We start from the raw sequence: 17,414 nt of genomic DNA on the forward strand, positions 1-17,414 counted from the left end.
GTCCCCTTGGTCGGTTGCGGCGCTTTGTGGGTTCTGCACAGTGGTTGGTGGGCTCCTCGAGGAAGCTGAGATCCTCATCGTCGTCGTCGATGGGATGCGATTCCTTGCAGAAAACCGAGTGGTTTACATGACCTCCGCCACTGAACTTGATGGCGCTCTGCAACTTAACAACGGCAGCAGCGTCGCCCTTGCCGATGGCGTCGTGGAGCTGCTCGAGAGCTTTGTTGTAGTTGGTGACGTAAGCCTGGTGGTGCTTCTGGTGGTGGATCTGCATGATCTCGCCGCTGATTGCAGGCTCCAGGGCGCCAAAGTCGTAGGGAAGGTCGGGGAGCGAGAAGGCTCTGCAGGCCGCGAGAATGGGCGAGGATTCTGGGCTCGCTCTGAAGACCTAATCGGAGGGCTTTACTGGCCACGAGAGCTCGGAGAGCCATGGAAATGCTGCTTGCGAAGAACTTAGAGTGAGTAGAGAGAAACAGTGCGAGAAGACCATTGGGAAGCTCCTTAGACTCCTTCCTTGCATCACTGGTGTGAAAACTTGATCCAGCTGGTGCACCATTTACAGGCGTGGATCCTTTTTTGGCGCTTGATTCCTCGGCTGCAGACTTTAAGATGGGTTTTGACTTGTCATCACCCTTCAGATCATTTGAATTACCAGCAGCTGATGGAGCCACGTGACTCCCAGAGGCACCGCTCTGCTTGCCTGAATCTCCTTCGGTCTGAACCTGGGCATCTGGAATCAAGTACGACAGGCCCATCTTCGAAAAGTAATTAACAAGCTTCACAAGCACCAGATTGGATGATGCAGCTTTTGAAGCCAATTCAATAGGAAACTTCGAAGCGAATTCACGAAGTGACTCTGGTTCAGACTTCAAAACTTTGATTCATCATCGTCGTCATCAATTTGTTGATGGGGGTTTGATGGTTGTTGCGTTGAGCGACATTACGGCCAAGCGGACGACCGAGAAGAAGATGGAGGAGGAGAACGACGTGCCCCTTTCGGATACCTATGTCGAGAATGATTTAGAAGATAGGGCCAGAGCTGGGTGCTTCAATAAATGGGTCTTCGTCTTCATCAATCCAGCCCACCATGAGAGATTTGGGCTTGCCTTGGATCCGGCCGAGACCAGTGTAGGCTTTTGAAACATGGCTGCTTGGGTTGGATTTGGGCTGCTCCTTTTTGTGGACTTCCAACTTCTGTTTCTTTGAGTTGGCATGGGTCTTAAGTGTAGGCAAACCCACTTTAACATGTATAATTTTTTTTTTATTATTTTATTATTATTATTTTTTTTTTTTGAGTAGAGAATAAATATATATATATATATATATTTTTTTTTAATACATAGTAACATATGTATTTTTTTTTCTTTTCTTTTGTAATAAAATTGACTTTCTTTAATGAAACATTTATTTATTTATTTTGATATGACTGTACTTGAAGTTTCAAGTTGCCTACGTACCCTTGGTTGAGGAGGGATCAAGTCATGACGTAGTTCAAATGAGTGATGGTTTTGATGATGATTTTGCCGTACACAGTTTATGCTCTTGCGGGCCAGGAGCGTTTGTTGTCACCTTTTAGGCTCGTGCGGATAAGGAGCTTTGGTTGTCGCCTTTTAGGCTCGTGCGAACGAGGAGCGTTTGTTTTTTTTTTTTTTTTTGATGATTTTTTCAAACGATCTTAGAGAGGCATTCCTTGCAATCTTTATAGCAAGGAGTCTTGATTGAGTGATTGAAGAAGTCTTTTGGGAAGAAATCGCGCATCGTGATGGCAACGGGCGATCTTTGTGTCATAACTTCATCATCCTCAACACTTTCATGTAGCTTTGAAGGTTGACGGTAGCTGCTTTGCCCCCTTTCCGATTGGTGAACTTGTGGAGGAGACCTATGTTTCTTGTGCATTTTCTTTGGAGTGACATAAGTCCATCCTTCATCTTCACTTGACTTGACTGACATGGTTTTGGAGCATGCCCCCAGCGGTTGAGGTGAAGATTTTGAGTTCAAAGAGCCAGAAGTGACGGTGGTATAGTTTGACTTCACCACATCATTAAGATCTAGCTCGATGATCCCTTTCTGAGCCAACTTCATGATGAGATCTTTTAGCACAAAACACTTTTCCGTCGGATGACTAATGAAGCGGTGGAATTTACAGTACCTTGGACTGTCAGTACGGTTCATATCTTCCGGCCGTTTGCACTCAGGTAGATCGATCACCTTTTTGTCAAGCAAGTCTTTCAACATGGCAACCACGTCAGAGTCGGGGAATGGATAAGTCTTCTCCTCAAGCTCCTTCAAAGTGCGTCTACGTATTTCTTGATCACGAAAAGCTTCGGTTTGAATCGCCTTGCCTCGTGTATGGGTTTTGACTGGAGTTGTGTTGAGCGTCATTGCTTCCTTGGTGGGTTTCCACGCAGCCTTATCCACCTTTGGCCCCAAAACTTTGTCATTCTTGTAGTCGGCGATCTGTTCTTTCTTCCCATGACGGGTGATGCTTAACTCCATATCATGGGCGCGGGTGGCTAACTCCTCAAATGTTCGTGGTTTGATGCCTTGAAGGATGTAGTGTAGTCCCCACTGCATGCCTTGAACGCACATCTCAATGGCAGAGGTTTCAGAAAGCCGATCTTTACAATCCAGACTTAAGGAGCGCCATCTATTTATGTAGTTGATGACAGGTTCATCTCTCCACTGTTTCGTACTGGTCAGCTCTAGCATGCTTACAGTACGACGAGTGCTGTAGAAACGGTTGAGGAATTCCCTTTCTAGCTGGTCCCAACTGTTGATAGACTCGGGTTCGAGGTCAGTGTACCAGTCAAAAGCGTTACTTTTCAGCGAACGCACGAACTGTTTGACGAGGTAGTCTCCCTCTGTCCCAGCATTGTTGCAAGTTTCAATGAAATGGGCGACATGTTGCTTCGGGTTGCCTTTTCCATCGAACTGCATGAATTTTGGGGGCTGATAACCCCTTGGCATCTTCAAAGCATCAATCTTCTTGGAGTAAGGCTTTGAGTACAGTGCGGAGTCATGCGAGCTTCCTTCGTACTGTGTCTTGACAGTGCTTGCGATCATCTCCTGTAGCTGCTGGATAGAGAGAGATCCCATGAATGCCGTTGCTTGGTCTAGCTTCGGCTTCTCTTCAACTTTCTCCACTGGTGGCTCCTCTTCTTCGTCGTCTTCTTTCTTTAATAGGCCAATATTTGGGTCGACTTTCACGTCGGGCAGCGCATCTAGTTGGTTGACAAGTGCAGCAATCTGCAAGTCCTTCTCTTCCACAGTCCGTGTGAGCTTTGCGATTGCTTCATTCATCTGAGCTAGCTGCTCCTCGATTGAAGTTGCTCCAGTGGTCATGACTTGCATGGTTGTACTGCCGCTCGAGTCAGCGTCGGAGAGTAGGGACTCTGAGTATTTCCTCGGGCTTTCGTCTTCTTTACCTTCTTGAACCGTGATGTAGAAAACATCTTGGATCTCCTCTTCAGTGCCGTTCTCTTGGGTTTGTTGGCATGAAGATTTGCCAGTGTGGACGATGATGCGCCTCCTTACCTTCAGTGGTCCTTTTGTGTCGACCTCTAGGATTGCTTGGCGCTCCATCCTTGAAGGAATCAAGCTTCGAGCGTCGTCTTTTTCTCCTAACCCATCGAGCTTTTCTCCCTTTGGGGTTGTCTTCCTCTTTCCAAAAGGCTTCTCATTACCTTCAAATCTTTCTGAAGCTGATCGTCGCAGAGGAGAGATAACTGTGTTGCTTTGTTTCTTAGGTTTTAACAACCTTTCAAAAACAGAGCTTTGGGATGTCGGCGCGTTAAGCCTCTTGAAGACAGAGGTTCGGTCTTGACCACCAATGCGATTAAGCACTGAAGTTCTGGAGCTTGAATGGCTCATCCTATTGAAGACCGACGTCCGAGGGGAGGGTTTAGGCTCTTCTTGGTCTTGTTCAATGCTCACGCTGATGTGTTGAGCGCTAGCTTTCTTCACTTTGCTTGAAATCTTCACGGGTGCATTTGGTGTGAAGCCAAGTCCAGCTTTGTTGTTGTCAACTCCATAATCATGCTCCTTCAACTTCTTTTGAGTCTCAGTGAGGTCGCGATCTTTGTCGTTGACGGTGTTTGAAACCTTCTTTCCAAGATTTGAAGAGGAAGCAAAGTCATGCCCAGCCTTTGACATGAGTTCGTAGGCATTTGGGTTGAAGCCTTCTTCGGTCCTCTTAGTTGGAAGAGAGCTTGGTTTCACTATGACACCATGTTGCGCCTCCAGACGGTTGATGAGTCCGGCGGTTTGCAAGTTTTTCTCCTCTGCAGTCTTTATCAGCCTTGCAATTGTTTCCTTCATCTGAATCAGCTGTTTTTCAATGGAGGTAGTGCCGATAGTCATGACTTGTTCTTTGTTTGAAGCCATGGATTGTGCTTGAATATCTTGAACGTAGACAGAGATGAGAGGTAGAGAAGATCCCACCGGGCGTGCCAAATTTGTAAACACGAAAAGTTCCTGAAACAAGAAACAAGAATACGTGTACAAAATATATTTTTTAATGATTTTGGGGTTACAATCTCTTTGTAATTTGATCCTCTGATTCTATCTTCGTAGGGTGTAGGTTTGTGGATGAGCTGTTGATCCAAAGGGCCGTTGGGGCTTGATCTAAGGATGAACGGATGATGAACACTTTCTTCAAGGGCCGTCGGGGCTTGATCTTGAATAATGGTTGTGTGGATTTCTTCAAGGGCTTTTGGGCTTGATCTTGAATGAACGGATGATGAACGATGAACACTTTCTTCAAGGGCCGTCGGGGCTTGATCTTGAATAATGGTTGTGTGGATTTCTTCAAGAGGCCGTCGGGGCTTGATCTTGAGGGTTGATGGATGAGCGGATCTTCAAGGGCTTTTAGGCCTAATCTTGAAGACTGAGTGTATGGATTTCTTCAAGAGGCCGTCGGGGCTTGATCTTGAGGGTTGATGGATGAGCGGATCTTCAAGGGCTTTTGGGCCTAATCTTGAAGATTGATTGGATGTGTGGATTTGTTGAGGTTGTTGATCCAAAGGGCCGTTGGGGCTTGATCTTAGGACGAACGGATGATGAACACTTTCTTCAAGGGGCCGTCGGGGCTTGATCTTGAGTCGGCGGAAGTTCTTCAAGGGCCGTTGGGGCTTGACCTTGAAGGAGGGTTTGACGAAGAACGAAGAGTGTTTTCTTGATCCTTCGGGATTTGCTTGAGAGCTTTAGAGTTTCAAGGCTTCAAGGTTTTGGTGTGATGTAAATTCCCTTCTTTCTTTCTTTCTTCCTTTCTTTCTTTCTTTCTTCCTTTCTTTCTCTCTTTCTTCCTTTCTTTTTCTCCCCCTGAAATGAATGCCTTGGCCTCCTATTTATAGAATTCCAAAACTTGATTTTTGGATTTAAATAATCAGATGAAATAAATCATTTCTGCCAGATATTGACACGTGTCCTATTTGATGACCTTTCCAATTTATTTCGATTTTTCGTTGAGTCACACGCTACATGTAAAATTTATGTGACACGTAAGCGTTGAAATTTTAATTATTGGTTAACATTCATTTCACCGAAATTTCGATGTCTACAGTATCATTTTAGAGATATCACTGAATGGGTGGATGATCCATTGAAAATTTTGTAATGATTTTATACCATTTTGACGTCAAATACTTGACCGTTGGCAATGCGGGAATTGGTTTCCCATACGAGACATCATGCGGTGCCACTCGTGAGTGGGCGTTTTGGAGAATAGAGTCTCACGTATCAGCGATTGTGTTTCCTTAATTGTAGTAGTTCATTTTTCAGTTTTTAAGACATGAATGTTACTTTGGATTGCTTGAATGACGTTGGTTTATATGCATGAAGCATGCGTGTTACATTATGTTGTGTGTATCTTATGCTAAAAATTTAAGAAAATTTTGTTTTGGTTTTGTTTTGAGATTTGCTCATAGTAGTGTATTATTATTAACTTTTCTTTGCGGCAAAAGCTAGCCTCATGTGAAACACGAAGCATTTTCATTGGAAAGTTTAGATACAAACGACAATCCTTGCCGAAAATTGTAAATATAGAAAAGCTGAACAGAAATACGGGAAAACTGTTTTTCATAGGCGCAGTGCAATGGTGGGAAAGTTATCTCATGTATTTTCAGAGAATAAAACACAAAGTTATAAAGCATTTTCAAAAGTTATCTCACGTATCATATTTGACTATTTCTACAAAATAACGCATGAAAGGGTAACCAATTAGACATGGCGTCTTCATATTTCTAAGAACCTATTTCTACGGAGCTTATGCTTGTTTAACCGCTCCATAATTTGAGTCACTAGTTGCTCTACATCATATATCGCCACCTTTCCTCATCACTTAAGCTAATTCCAAATGCTTAGCGTTGAAACTTTAGTATTCTAGGCAATTGTTATCAACACTTGCAAAACCACACTTTTGAAATTTCAATAACAATTTTTTAACAAAAGTCATATTTCATATTACGTGACAGTAAATGTATATTTTGGAAATTTTGGAACGTTGATGTATAATTTTTTCTTTCTTAATTCAATGTGTTTAACACTAATTAGAGAAAGAAAAGTAGGGAAAACAGAAAAGAAGAAAGAGGAAGCAAAGGTTATAAGCAAAAAGAAGTTTCGCATTTCACCGCACCGTCCAGGGAGCAATCACGTGAAAAGTTAAAATCCAAAGGTCTTATTTAGTTTAAACTTTGAGCATATACATAGTAAATAACTTAATTAAGGTGGCGACAGTCCTTCCGGACTTGTCCCTTTGATCCAGTGAGAGGATTAATGTTCCCCATCTTAACCATGGACTTAGCAAACTGCTGAAAGAATAAACTCTCATTAGCTGCGTAGGTGTTCACCAGCTCAGCCGCCTGCCTTCCCTTCCCAGTCAGAAGCACTTGGTCTGAAGGGAGAAGTCCATGTCCCCCAACTATAAGCTTGAAGTAGCTGTTGTCGAACCTTGTAGGGGAAACAACGTCCAAGGGAGCAGTGGTGTTGTCGCCACCTCCGCCAGGGCAAACAGATTTCCTGGCCAACCGACACTTGGCAAACCCCATTGTATGCGCTCCTGCATTGATATTGTTTTTATGATTAAAAAAACCCCATAAATGTTCAGCTTGAATTTGTGCTGCATTTACACCGTTGTGATTTGTGAAGCAAGTTAGTTTTACCCTATTAATAATAGTGTAACATCCTTTGTTCAAAAAAAAAAAAAAAAAAAATTGATAGTGTGAGATCCTAACAAAAACCCAAAATGTTTCACATTCCCATATATAATAACCATCTTTCAATTTGCCCTTCAACTTTCAGTTCGTTTTCAAGTCTCTTTAGTCTTGAATGGACAAAAAGAACCCTCAATTTGACAACACATTTGACAACATGGGACGTTTGGAAAAATTAGAAAGATCAAACCTAACTTGAAAGTCGAAGAGAAAATCCGAAGATCGTACCAAGTTGAGAGATCGCTTATAAATAATATGATTACAAAGGAGAGAGTTGAGTAATTATTGGCTACCTGACAGGGCAACCAGGTCTGTTTCGTCAAGACCCTGACGCTCAAAGGCGGTTATTAGGGCTGAGAGAAGGGGTATTGGTGCTGGAATGTCGCTATCTGATGCTTCTGCACTCGCAGTTATGGAGTCCCTTCTTCCTAGTGGCAACACCCAGTCAGGTCCACCGCTCTGTTCCATTCCACCACATACAACAACCAAGTTGATCACTTATTAGTAAATTTAACAAGTCATAATTAATTAATAGTTAGGCCTATGTTATGGACGTTCGTTTATTCATTATTTAAAAACGACGTTTGAGGATTTAATTAGTCTGCTTACTAGTACAGTGGATCCCCTAGCAGCAAGAGCGACAATATCAGCGCATGACACTGTCAGGGGACATGCTTCTTCTACCTTGGCCTTGATCTCATCGATTACTTCAAACCCTCTCAGAGAATTCACGTTTGGTTTTGCCCCCTTTTCGCTCCGTATTATCGTGCTGTTGTCTAACAGCACCGAGGCGTCACAACCCTGTCATCCAATCATATCATATTTAGCCTTCGGCAAGAACGCAAATACAATAATTATATGAATATGCAAGTAACAGTATTTCAAAGTGACAGAAACTAACCAGAGCAAAACAGTCGTGGAAGTGAAGCCTTATCAAAGAGGCTGCCACCCGGGGAACCTTCTCAATCGCCCGCTGTAACATGGAGATGACAATGTCATTAACCTGAGTGTTGATTGTTGGCTCAAACAAGGTAGTCTAAAACCAACAAATGATGTTGGCTACTTTTGTGGTCAAAATTGATGGTTGGCATGCTACATGTGGGAAATAAAATGGATGCTCTTATGCCTAATTTGTGGTTAAAGAATGGATGCACTTATGCCTAATTCTTTTGACTTGATGAGAGGCCTTGGCCTATAAAAGGAGGTGTAGGCATAACTCAAACACATCAAGGAAACAAGGAAGAAAGAAAAATAGCAAGAAGCCATTCGGCATAGAGAAGAATTTTCTCAAATTGTCTTGCTTTGTATTTTTGGTTTTCTCTTCCTATTGTAAGTGTGTGAGCTTGGGGTTATTCGGGTCTTTGGGAAATTGAGTGATAAACACTATTGTATGTTCTCATTGATTATAGTGAAATACTCCGTCGTCTCCAAACTGGATGTAGGCATTGCCGAACCAGTATAAATCTTGGTGTTCTTGTTGGTATTGTTCCATTTATCTTTTGTCAGTTATTGTGGTTTATTTTTCACTCACACTTGGTTGACGCTTCCGCACAACACTGAGGGCACGAGGATTGATAGAATTCTGGGAAAAGACCTTGAGACCCAACCGACCCAAAGTTGAAACCCTCCAGGTGAGCGGCGGAAAGCGTGGCTGAGACCACCAATGTCACAACTACGAGACCTAAGAAAGTTCCTCTGAAGACTGCCATTGGTAATTCAAGTCCAAGGCTTCGAGTGTGTGGTTTGCTTTCACTGCATGGTGACCAGTTAATTTATAGAGGTGAACTAATGGAAGAAATGGAACCACTCCCACCTACTACTGTGGACAAACAGCTGTTCACAATGTCGAACCTGTCTCTAGTGCCACCTGCTCCAAGGAAGAATATTTCTCTACCATTTTATTTTTCTCCACTTTTGGCTATAGAGTGATCAATCAGTATGTAAAATCCCATTTCAGGCATAGGTACGAAGGTTCCTCGCTGTTTCTTACGCTGGGCAATGTCCCAACGCGGTTCGAATATTGGGTTTAGGGTATAGATGAGGGTGACCACCCATTAGCATCTAAACAGGCTACAACTGGAAATAGTTTCAACCTTGAACCGGATACCACTGGAGCTTCAGTTTTGCAGAAGATGAATAACATGACTAGATGACAGCACAACTCTATCAAAATGGTTTCATATTTGGTATTTCAGGTAAGTTTGATTGATTCAATCACGATGATGAGGGTTTTCCCCCTCCGCTGACTAGGTGTACACTTTTTTCGATATCAATAAAACTCCCCTCGTACCAAAAAATAAAATAAAATAAATCACGATGATTAGGGTTCGACGGGAACTGATTCATAATTAATTAACTGATTGCATGAAGTCCAAATTCTGGTGTACAGGATCTAAAGTATCTCATTGTCAGTGGAAAATCAAAGGTGGTCTAGCATGTTAACCAAATTTCATGCATCCCCTGAAGCCTGTTCGGTACTACATCAAGATCAAAATCAAAATTTAGCTCCTCTGACTTTTCAGTTGTTTATACGGTAGATAACACATGATCATGTAATAAGAAATTTGTCAGAGTATGATCAAGCTACCCGAACCACCCTTCTTGTGGCTGGATCTCCGGTTGCAAATAATCAATCTCAGCAAGCACATTGGCTCCAGTCAATTGATTTAACTTGTTTCTCAGCACAGCATGCACAAAATCAACACCGGGTAGAAACTAAAAACCACCACCAAATATTTGTGAATTCGACAATGTCAACGTATTTACTTACCAAAGATACTACAGGGACAGGTTAAATATGCAGGGTTCCTGTATTCTTCATTTTGATGGTACATTAAACGGAAACCCTGGAATAGCTGGTGCCGGAGCTGTGTTGCAAGCAGACGATGGAACGCTTGGTATACATTTTACGTCTGGGTGGTCTTTTCTTATAGTTACTCGTCTTTCGAAGACTCTAACCATGCTTTTCCTCATGTAGATCGGTGAAATACGTTAAGGTCTGGGTGTTGTAACCAACAATGTTGCTGAGTACCGAGCTGTTATTTTGGGGTTAAATTGTGCTCATAAAACAGGTTTTACAAGGATTTCTGTCCAAGGCGACTCCAAACTCGTGTGTATGCAGGCTGGTTAGTACTGTGATTACATTTTTCTGCTTAAGGTGGTTTACGTTGTCTTTGGTTGTTTGATACTTTAGCAGTTTTGCGGTTTTCCTTTTCCTTTTACTCCTTGTTCTGTGTTAAGAGAGAAAGATAACTGGACAGGTTCAGGGTTTATGGAAGGTGAAAAACCAGAACATGTCGGATTTGTATGAAGAGGTGAAGAAACTGAAGGATAAATTGCTCTCCTTCAAGATCAGCCATGCCCTGAGGGTGAGCAAAGTCGAGTCTATTTATCTTTTGTGCTGTATTGCTTTCTGTGGGTTTGTATTATACCGCCTCATGAAGGCTGCTTATAATATTCTGACATGTTCGAACTTGAAAGGTCCAAACAGTTATGTCACCACATAATACTTTTGGGCCTTCAACGGCCCAGTAACCGAAGCCCAACACTAACTGTAGACAAGTTCAAGTCTCCGAAACTACATCTGTTTTAACCGTTTTATTTCAATAGCCACTCTCTCTCTCTTGTTGTTCGCTCAGAAAAAACTCAGACCTTTAAGAGGAACAGAGGCTGCAAAAATCCCCAATTTATTTTCTAGGGCTTCATTCAATCTTGAGCTCCATCGCCATGTACAAGGCTGCCTCCCGACTCAGGTCCCTCAAGGTCAGTCCCAACCTGCCGCCTCCCAAACCCTAATGTTCTGCTCCGTTTCCGATGCATTGTAAACCAAATGGGATTTGTGCTGTGAGATCTGCGTTTATCTTTTCTAGGTTTTTGTTTCCTGGATTTTTTAACGATTGTATGACGAAATTTGGGTATTATTTTATTGATTGGTGCGAATTTATAGCATTTTTGTGTATTTAGATTTGTAACTACGAGTGAGGATTTTTATTTTTAATTGGAGGAATAAAATGGAAAATATGGTCCTCGTGATTTATGTGTATTTTTCTTGATTAAAATGAGGAATTGAGTTTCTAGTATTTGGTTTTTGTTGGGCATATATGATACTGTCTATTTTTAATTTGATTGATAAATATCGTAGAGTTAGATTTTCTCAGGAAAATTTGTAAGGAGCAATTTATGGTTGTTGCTGGATGCGAAATGCTGTTGTTCTTAATTTTTATACGTAGTGATAGTGTCGTTGACTGTTCCCTGATGTGAATATGTCCGAGTAGGGCCGTGGAAATTTGGGGGCCACCCGGTTTGCAACAAGTGCAGCTGTATCGAAGCCATCCTCAAGCGGTCTCTTTAGCTGGCTGACTGGGGAGAGCTCAAGTGCTCTTCCTCCGTTGGAAACCCAGCTCCCAGGTGTTAACCTCCCTCCTCCAGTACCTGATTATGTTGAACCAAGCAAAACTCAGATTACAACTCTTTCTAACGGTGTTAAAATAGCTTCAGAAACTTCAACGGTATGTAATACAGTGTAGCTATACTTTTCTTTTCTTGTACAGCCTTCTCATTTTACTGCTCAGTCTTGTTGATTAATTTTGGTTCTTTTTGTGTTGAGTATTCAGAGTCCTGCAGCGTCCATTGGAATATATGTGGATTCTGGTTCCATATATGAGACACCAGTATCCAGTGGTGCCTCACACTTGCTAGAACGATTGGCTTTTAAGAGTACAACCAACCGGAGCCACTTACGCATTGTGAGAGAAGTGGAAGCAATCGGTGGTCACATAGGAGCCAGTGCCTCTAGGGAGCAAATGGGATATACTTTTGATGCTATCAAGACCTATGTTCCCCAGATGGTGGAACTACTTGTTGACTCTGTGAGGAATCCTGCCTTCTTGGAATGGGAAGTCAATGAAGAGGTAAAATTTCTGTTTCTTAAATATTCTGTCAAAGTTACTGGACATCCATTTAGGATTCTTTGGGCAAAAAATCTGTTGCATTCATATACCTTTCTATAGTTTGTTATAAATCTCCCTCTTTGGTAAGATGGGAGGAGTTGGGGTGGTAGAAGGTTGTCTTCTGTTTAATTTAGTATTTCCAGTTTGTAAAAATAAAATAAAAACAACAGGACTTTTTGACATAGTCTTTGCTGAGAATAAGTTTGTGCACTTGAAAGAGATAAGTTTGATTGAATTTGGGAGGTTTTGCAGATGAAAAGTTTCGGCTCACATTGAAATTATTGATGAACTTCTTAAAAGTAATTGTCTTTATATGTCTATTTATGTCTGCAAATGCGATCAAAGAAGGTTTGTAGTTTGGGTATTCATACATGGCGATTTGTTGTCAATTTCTGTAATTGTTCCGTCGTTCTTATTTCAGTTCACTTAATTTTTATACAGCTCAAAAAAGTGCGGGCAGAGATTGGAGAACTCTCTAAGAATCCCCAGGGCTTACTGTTGGAGGCAATTCATTCTGCTGGTTATTCTGGTGCATTGGCTAATCCTCTTTTGGCTTCTGAATCATCACTGAACAGATTGAATGGCAGCATCTTGGAGCAGTTCATTGCTGTAAGATCATAAACCTATAAATACTGCGCACTCATGCTTATCCCTTATCCTAAAATTCAATACTGCATGCAGCGTAGTTGTTATTTATTCAAATGAATAACATGGTTTTTTTGTTTACTATCTTTTAACCTTGTTCTATCCTTATTTCCTATTAATGTCTGGTCTGGTGTGGCTACTGACTGGTAGTGACATGGGAATTTCAGGAAAATTATACTGCTCCTCGTATAGTTCTTGCAGCATCTGGGGTTGATCATCAGGAGATTGTATCCATTGCAGAACCTCTTCTCTCTGACCTACCGAGTGTGCCTCGCTATGAGGAGCCACTATCCAAATATGTTGGAGGAGAGTTCCGTTATCAAGCTGATACACCGGTTTGTAGTTTTGTCCATTCAAAAGTTGTTTCTCCTTTCCTTCGTATTCTCCTCATTGTCTGATACAAAAATGTAGGAAATTTTCACGTAAATTATTTAATTTTGTTACTAACATGCTATCTGCTATACTCCTTATCATCCAGGAAACACACGTAGCTCTTGCTTTTGAGGTTCCTGGTGGCTGGCGTGAGGAGAAGCAAGCCATTCTTTTGACAGTTCTCCAGGTTCCACATTTACTCTTGGAATGCTTAACATAATATTACAGAAATTTGTAGAATCATCTAGGTATTACTTATTGGTAGGTCATCATAATAAACACTCAAAATGTCATGTTTAGATGAGTGACGAGAACAAATCTGTATTTGCAGTTGCTTATGGGAGGTGGTGGATCTTTCTCCGCTGGGGGCCCTGGAAAGGGGATGCACTCAAGGCTATGTAAGTTTTGCCTAGGTTTCTAGTTTGTTGCTAATTACTAGAGTGCTTGACCATTATTCTTGTTTGGTTGGACATTTTTTTTTAAACTTTTTATATAACAATCATTATGTTCATTTGACGACAGATCTCCGCGTCTTGAATCAGTATCCACAGATCCAATCCTTTTCTGCATTCAACAGCATCTTTAATGATTCTGGGTTGTTTGGTATTTATGCAAGCACTGTAAGGCTCAACCTTGAGTTTTCTATTATTGTAGTTAATGTTGATTTCCGGGGTGAGCATCTCTGCATGTTGGTTTGTATGACCAGGACAGAAGATAGATTTCTTGATATGGCTTCTGCCTGATTTCATATTTGAATATGAAGTCTGGCGATTTATATTTTCTGTTGGAACAACGCGTTCTGTTTTCTTGTGCATTTAACTTGAGTTTATAATTTCAATTTTGGTAATTGGAACTAGTTTTATGAAGATGGTCTCTCTAGTGCACAACACATATATCAGGATGGCTTTTGTGTATGCCTTTATTGAATATGAATCATCAGTTGGCTTGATGAGTCTGTTTGGTAAATAATTAAAGTATGAATCTTATTATTTGAAAAATGATTTCTTTTGGCGCTACTTTTGAATGTAGGGCTCTGAATTTGCGTCAAAAGCAGTTGATATAGCAGCACAAGAATTACTTACAATTGCAACACCTGGACAAGGTTTGCTCTTCGTATTTCTCACTTCTTGTTTCTGAATGAAGGACTTATGATTCTCATGGTGCCTTTATTTCTTCTGTGCTCGCAGTTACGGATGTACAGCTTAAACGTGCCAAGGAGTCCACAAAGGCGGCAGTTTTAATGAATCTAGAATCTAGAGTATGACCTCTCTCGTACACACATGATTATGGTGCAGTGGTTCTCCAATGCACTAGTTTGTCGTTATTTTAGTATTTGTTGTTGAGTTTGGTCATTCTTAATGGGTTTTCGTTTTCCATTTTGCAGATGATTGCATCAGAGGATATAGGAAGGCAGGTTTTGACATACGGAGAGAGGTAATTCAATATCTGTTCCATTTTATCTATTTGGTAGGCTTTTACAGCATTTGTTGCGACTTGCTAAGACGTATGTTACTGATTACCATTGCAGGAAACCTGTGGAGCACTTCTTGAAGACGGTAGAAGAAGTGAGCTTGAAAGATATTATTACAATCGCGCAGAAGATTATTTCTTCACCGCTAACACTGGCAACATATGGCAATGGTAATTTCCAATTGCTTACACATTGATCTCATATATCTTGTCCGGTGTTACATTGATTAAGGGGTGAGAAATTAAGCCCTCGTGTTTTTGTGGCAGTTGTACATGTACCCGGTTACGACTCAATTAGCAGCAGGTTCCAAGCAAAATGAGAGGATGCCTCTAGCTGGCTGTAATTTTTTGAATCGCATGACTACTCACGGCTTCCGAGCTATTCGCCGTTGTTGGCAATTGTCGAAATAAAATTTTGAAACAATTAATTTGATCCAAATTACATATACCAGCATTTGTTTTGGCAAATATTATTTCTTTTCTAAGCTGTTTTGGGGTGTAAGTTTGTACACAATAGGAGTACCGGAGTCATTTAGTCATTTAATTATGGGGGACAAATAAGCCTCATCAGATAGGGATTGAACGTAAAAGTTACATTTGCATTGGATACTTCGCATGAGTTACCTTTTGGGTGAACAGGGGGTTCTGCTCCCTCCAAAAAGCAATCTAACAACAAGAACAGAACTTCATTTCGCTCACAAAAATAGAAGGATTTTAAGGGATTGTTGTAAAAGTTGTGGGAGTGAATGCCTACATGTTTTTAGTTGAAGGTGAGGAAGACTTTAGAATAGTGATTATGTTGTTGTTGTATGAGGTTTTTCAAAGAGCACTCATTTCTCTTTTGCAGGTTTTCATGGGCGTGGCTCTATTTAAAGAGCATTTCATGTGTGATCACAACACATAAAAAAATAAAAAGTGAAAACAATAATATCAGTATTTTTATCTTCCTCTCTTTACCTACAATTCTTTTGTGTTAGAGTTACAAAACTAAACAGTGATAAATTGCACCCGCTTCGCTTCTGTCTCTAGCAAGGGTTACTTCTCTAACTTTTGCATATTCATAACACGTTATCAACAAGAGTCTCTAACCCTAACCAGGTCTCATTCCCCTCGTTGAAAAATGCTTCCTTCAAGGATCTTATTGTTCTTCTTCCTCCTCTGCCTCACTTGCTTGATGTACCTTTGCCAAGATCTACTAGCACCATGTCTACTCCTAGTTTCAAATATAACAATTACTTATATTTTTTTATTTCTTCTTTGGTGTAGCTCCTGATTACTAACCCAGTGTTTATTTGGTTAATTTTACTGTGATCAAAGACGGTGCTGTACAATCACCCATCTTGAACTACAGATTTAATTTTACAGCAATTTTAGGTGGTGCGGTATAATCGCCCACCTTGCTCTGCATATTTAATTTTTCTGTTGCTTGAGTAGTGCGGTATAAGCGCCTATCCTACATTATATTGTTTCAATGAGAGTGGTGCAGTACAATCACCTTCCTCATTAATTATGTAAATCTCAAGCTTGAAATTTCGAGTGCTTATCATTTTAGCCTGAAGATCCAAAATGAAAATTTTGTAAGAACCAAAAGTTCTAACACTACAGTTCTCCAGAACACATATTATTGCAAGTTCTTACATCTCATTTTTCTTTCAGAAAAAGAAAATGGCAAACTTGGCAAAACTTGATTTTGTTGCCCTGGATATTACTAGGAATAACTACCTTACCTAGGTGGTGGATACCAACATCCATCTGGAGGCATGGAGACTTGGAGAAACCATCAAGGAGGGAAACAATGCGTCATCTCAAGATCGGGCGAAGGCCATGATCATTATCCGTCGCCACCTTGACGAAGGACCGAAAAACGAGTACCTAACGGTTGAAGATCCATTAACCCTCTGGAAGCCATTGATAAATAGATACAATCACTAGAAAATGGTGATTCTTCCAATGGCTCGTTATGAGTGGACACACCTAAGGATCCATAATTTCAAGTCGGTTGCTGAGTACGACTCTGCAATGTTCAAAATTAGCTTACAGATGAAGCTTTGTGGGGAGACCATCACTGAGAAAGATATGCTGGAAAAGACTTTCAACACCTTTCATGCCTCCACCGTGCTCTTGCTGCAGCAGTATAGAGAGTGAGGCTTTATTGAGTACAACCAGCTAATATCGGTGCTCCTTATGGCTGAACAAAACAATGAGCTCTTGATGAAAAATCATCAATCTCGACCAACTGGATCGGCACCATTCCCATAAGTGAATGTTGTTTCCCTTGAAGTGAACACCACATCCTCTTGTGGCAATAATTACAAACGAGGATGTGACCACATGCAAGGCCGGTGGAACAGGAAAAGCAAGAATCATGGTGTCCAGTCTTACAACCAGGGTCCAAACATAATTTAGGCCCGAACTTCAAAATTGTAAATCGCCACAAGGGTAAGGCTCGTATGAAATAACACTCCTAGAAATTCTGAAGAAGTTTGCCATAGGTGTGGTGACAATGGGCACTGAGTGCATACCTGTTGTACCCCAAAACATCTGGTGGACTTGTATCAAGCCTTCCTTAAGGAGAAAGATGTCGAAACCAATTTCCTCGATTAGGCTAAACCAATAGATATACTTGATCCAGTGTTCGATTTATTACGGCAATTAAACATAATCCACCTAGATGTCTCAAACTTCATCGTGGAAAGAGGGAATGAAATGTATCGGTTCGATTGAATCATTTCTGTTTGATGTACTCTTATTATCTGAACTTGTAGTTTAA

At 41.1% G+C, this 17,414-nt stretch overlaps 2 protein-coding genes across 2 annotated transcripts; one reads left to right on the forward strand and one right to left on the reverse strand.

Moving 5' to 3' along the window:
- Positions 1–6,713: 6,713 nt before the first annotated feature.
- Positions 6,714–8,917, reverse strand: LOC137738723 (peroxidase 9-like). Its single transcript, XM_068478199.1, has 5 exons — positions 8,759–8,917; positions 8,110–8,211; positions 7,818–8,009; positions 7,502–7,667; positions 6,714–7,054 (listed from the first exon to the last, which is right to left on the reverse strand). Exons 1-5 carry the CDS (start codon positions 8,915–8,917, stop codon positions 6,714–6,716), a joined length of 960 nt encoding a protein of 319 aa, XP_068334300.1.
- Positions 8,918–10,826: 1,909 nt separating this feature from the next.
- On the forward strand, positions 10,827–15,090 carry LOC137739653 (mitochondrial-processing peptidase subunit alpha-like). Its single transcript, XM_068479304.1, has 13 exons — positions 10,827–10,970; positions 11,483–11,716; positions 11,822–12,118; positions 12,599–12,766; positions 12,970–13,137; positions 13,281–13,361; positions 13,506–13,572; positions 13,697–13,794; positions 14,204–14,276; positions 14,362–14,432; positions 14,559–14,608; positions 14,703–14,815; positions 14,912–15,090. Exons 1-13 carry the CDS (start codon positions 10,935–10,937, stop codon positions 14,962–14,964), a joined length of 1,509 nt encoding a protein of 502 aa, XP_068335405.1. The 5' UTR covers positions 10,827–10,934; the 3' UTR covers positions 14,965–15,090.
- Positions 15,091–17,414: the final 2,324 nt, after the last annotated feature.

This window comes from Pyrus communis, chromosome 7 (assembly GCF_963583255.1).
Source record: "Pyrus communis chromosome 7, drPyrComm1.1, whole genome shotgun sequence".
NCBI classification, from domain to species: domain Eukaryota; kingdom Viridiplantae; phylum Streptophyta; class Magnoliopsida; order Rosales; family Rosaceae; genus Pyrus; species Pyrus communis.